At 53.4% G+C, this 2,500-nt stretch overlaps 2 protein-coding genes across 2 annotated transcripts in view; one reads left to right on the forward strand and one right to left on the reverse strand.

Annotated features, from left to right (window-relative positions):
• The window catches only part of wbp1lb (WW domain binding protein 1-like b), an 11,883-nt gene extending 11,005 nt beyond the window's left edge, over positions 1 to 878 (forward strand). Inside the window, exon 4 of the mRNA XM_056587339.1 lies at positions 847 to 878. Within this exon, the coding sequence (XP_056443314.1) occupies positions 847 to 878 (32 nt within the window). The remainder of the gene's footprint in view (positions 1 to 846) is intronic.
• A 104-nt stretch (positions 879 to 982) lies between these two features.
• The window catches only part of nt5c2b (5'-nucleotidase, cytosolic IIb), a gene marked incomplete at its 3' end in the record, with an annotated part of 26,604 nt that continues 25,086 nt past the window's right edge, over positions 983 to 2,500 (reverse strand). Inside the window, exon 17 of the mRNA XM_056587135.1 lies at positions 983 to 1,198. Coding sequence (XP_056443110.1) covers positions 983 to 1,198 — 216 coding nt within the window. The remainder of the gene's footprint in view (positions 1,199 to 2,500) is intronic.

The raw sequence follows: 2,500 nt of genomic DNA on the forward strand, positions 1-2,500 counted from the left end.
GACCCTCTGAGCCGGCGGCCGCTGACCTGTGACCTGCTGACCCTCTGAGCCGGCGGCCGCTGACCTGTGACCTGCTGACCCTCTGAGCCAGCGGCCGCTGACCTGTGACCTGCTGACACTCTTCAAGCCTCACCGCTTTAGGGTTAGGGTTAGGGTTCCTCACCGCTTCAGGGTTAGGGTTAGGGTTCCTCACCGCTTCAGGGTTAGGGTTAGGGTTCCTCACCGCTTCAGGGTTAGGGTTAGGGTTCCTCACCGCTTTAGGGTTAGGGTTAGGGTTCCTCACTGCTTTAGCAAACCCAACCCTGACAGGACCGTCGGGTCATCAGGTTTGAAATAGGGCAGCGTTTAAGGCTCGTTATTCTGGAAAAGCACTCTCTCTCTCTCTCTCTCTCTCTCTCTCTCTCTCTCTCTCTCTCTCTCTCTCTCTCTCTCTGTCTCTCTCTCTCTCTGTCTCTCTGTCTCTCTCTCTGTCTCTCTCTCTCTCTGTCTCTCTCTCTCTCTCTCTCTCTCTCTCTCTTTCCTCTCTCTGTCTCTCTCTCTGTCTCTCTCTCTGTCTCTCTCTCTCCTCTCTCTCTCTCTCTCTCTCTTTCCTCTCTCTCTCTCTCTCTCTCTCTCTCTCTCTCTCTCTCTCTCTCTCTCTCTCTGTCTCTCTCTCTCCTCTCTCTCTCTCTCTCTCTCTCTCTCTTTCCTCTCTCTCTCTCTCTCTCTCTCTCTCTCTCTCTCCTCTCTCTCTCTCCCTATACGTCTCTCTCTCTCTCGGTTTCCATTCTAACTGAGTTGACATAAAATCGGCGAAAGAACATGTGAATGTGTTTGTGTTTCTCCTCCACTGCCGTTATGTTAAAGATCAGGACTTGGGTCATCAAGATAAGCAATAGGTGGCGCTGTTTCTCCATCGGGGGGCATTTTACCACGGCAGAGTGAGATGATGTCATTAAGAGAGCAGGGTTAGGGTTAGGGTTAGGGTTAGAGTTACGGAGTGAACCTGTGTGTGTGTGAGTGTGCGTGCGTGTGTACCCACCAGTACGTGCGAGGCCCTGAAGAGGTAGCTGAAGGGGTAGTAGAGCAGGTTGATGAAGGAGGCAGCGTAGAGGTCTGCGTAGCGCATCACCTGGGAGGCGAACAGCGTCTGGCGGGAGCCGCTCCGGAACAGGCTGCCCATCATGCCGTAGCACATGTCCATGTCATGGGTCACCCTCTGGGGGAGGACCGGAGAAGATGAACCCACAGCCTTCATACCGCGCTTTATAACCCGCGGCCGCTCACACAGCTTCACAACACTGCCTCACATTCACCCATTCATTCACACCCCGTCGGCGGAGTCAGCCCCGCAGGGCGACAGCCAGCTGGTCAGGAGCAGTCAGGGTGAGGCGTCTCGCTCAAGGACACCTCCACACTCAGCTAGGAGGAGCCGGGGCTCGAACCAGCGACCTTCTGGTTACCAGCCGAGCCGCTCTGCCTCCTGAGCCTCACGCCGCCCCCAACACTCGGTCACAGCCCCAGACTCAGGCCTCATCCGGAGGTTCCCTGCTATGGGAAGGTTTTGGGTCGTTGACCTTCAGGTCGTTCGCTTTCATCCAGAGCGACTCACAATAAGAACATTAGTCAGAAGAAAGAGAACAACAGTACAGTCACAGACAGTGACTGTCTGTACAGTAAGGGCCTTCATAGAACCAAGTACGAAGTACTGTTTTTAAGTGCCAGGACATACGACATACAGTAATGTATATTAGTGCGTACATTAAGTGCCATCCCTGACCTTGTCTGTGGGAACCCTGGGACACCAGACCGACCAATCACGTGACCGGAGATCCGGTGTATTTTTGGCGGCGGGGTTTGATGTGGGGGGGTTGTCAGGTTGTTTATATGCGCGCTATCTAGGGACTCCTGGATCAAACCTCAAAGCGTCTTGTCAGCCCATAAACACGTCGCCGGGTGCCAGTCGGTTCACACAGAGGAGGATCTCTCCCCGGTCCCCAGCCTCCACGAAGAGCTCACCGAGACGCACAGCCTCCCCCCATCCTCGTCCTGTATGTTATATGTCCTGCACTTATTGTTCTTAATGTACGCACTTATTGTATGTCGGACGTTCTTAGTTATAGTACTTAGTTGTGCAGCATCTTATCCTAGCAATCTGTGTTGTATACGGAGAATGGGTTAACCTAGTGATGGTTAGTGCTTGGTTCTATGGCAGCGATATATGGTTGTTTCCGCCTGAGGCCTTTGGGCTCGGTACGTGGGAGGGTTAGCATCCAGACAAAACCTTAGCTTCTTAGCTCCCTACAGTTTTGTGTCGCTAGACCTGTGTTTCAAAATAGCATGGTTTAAAAAGAACCGTGGTTTAAAAAGAACCGTGGTTTAAAAAGAACCGTGGTTTAAAAAGAACCGCGCAACGAGAGGAAACGTGATGAGGAGGTAGAGCGGGTCGGCTGGTGACCGGAAGGTCGCTGGTTCGATCCCCGGCTCCTCCTAGCGGAGTGTGGAGGTGTCCCTGAGCGAG

Source organism: Gadus chalcogrammus, chromosome 3, assembly GCF_026213295.1.
Source record: "Gadus chalcogrammus isolate NIFS_2021 chromosome 3, NIFS_Gcha_1.0, whole genome shotgun sequence".
In the NCBI taxonomy this organism is placed as follows: Eukaryota; Metazoa; Chordata; class Actinopteri; order Gadiformes; family Gadidae; genus Gadus; species Gadus chalcogrammus.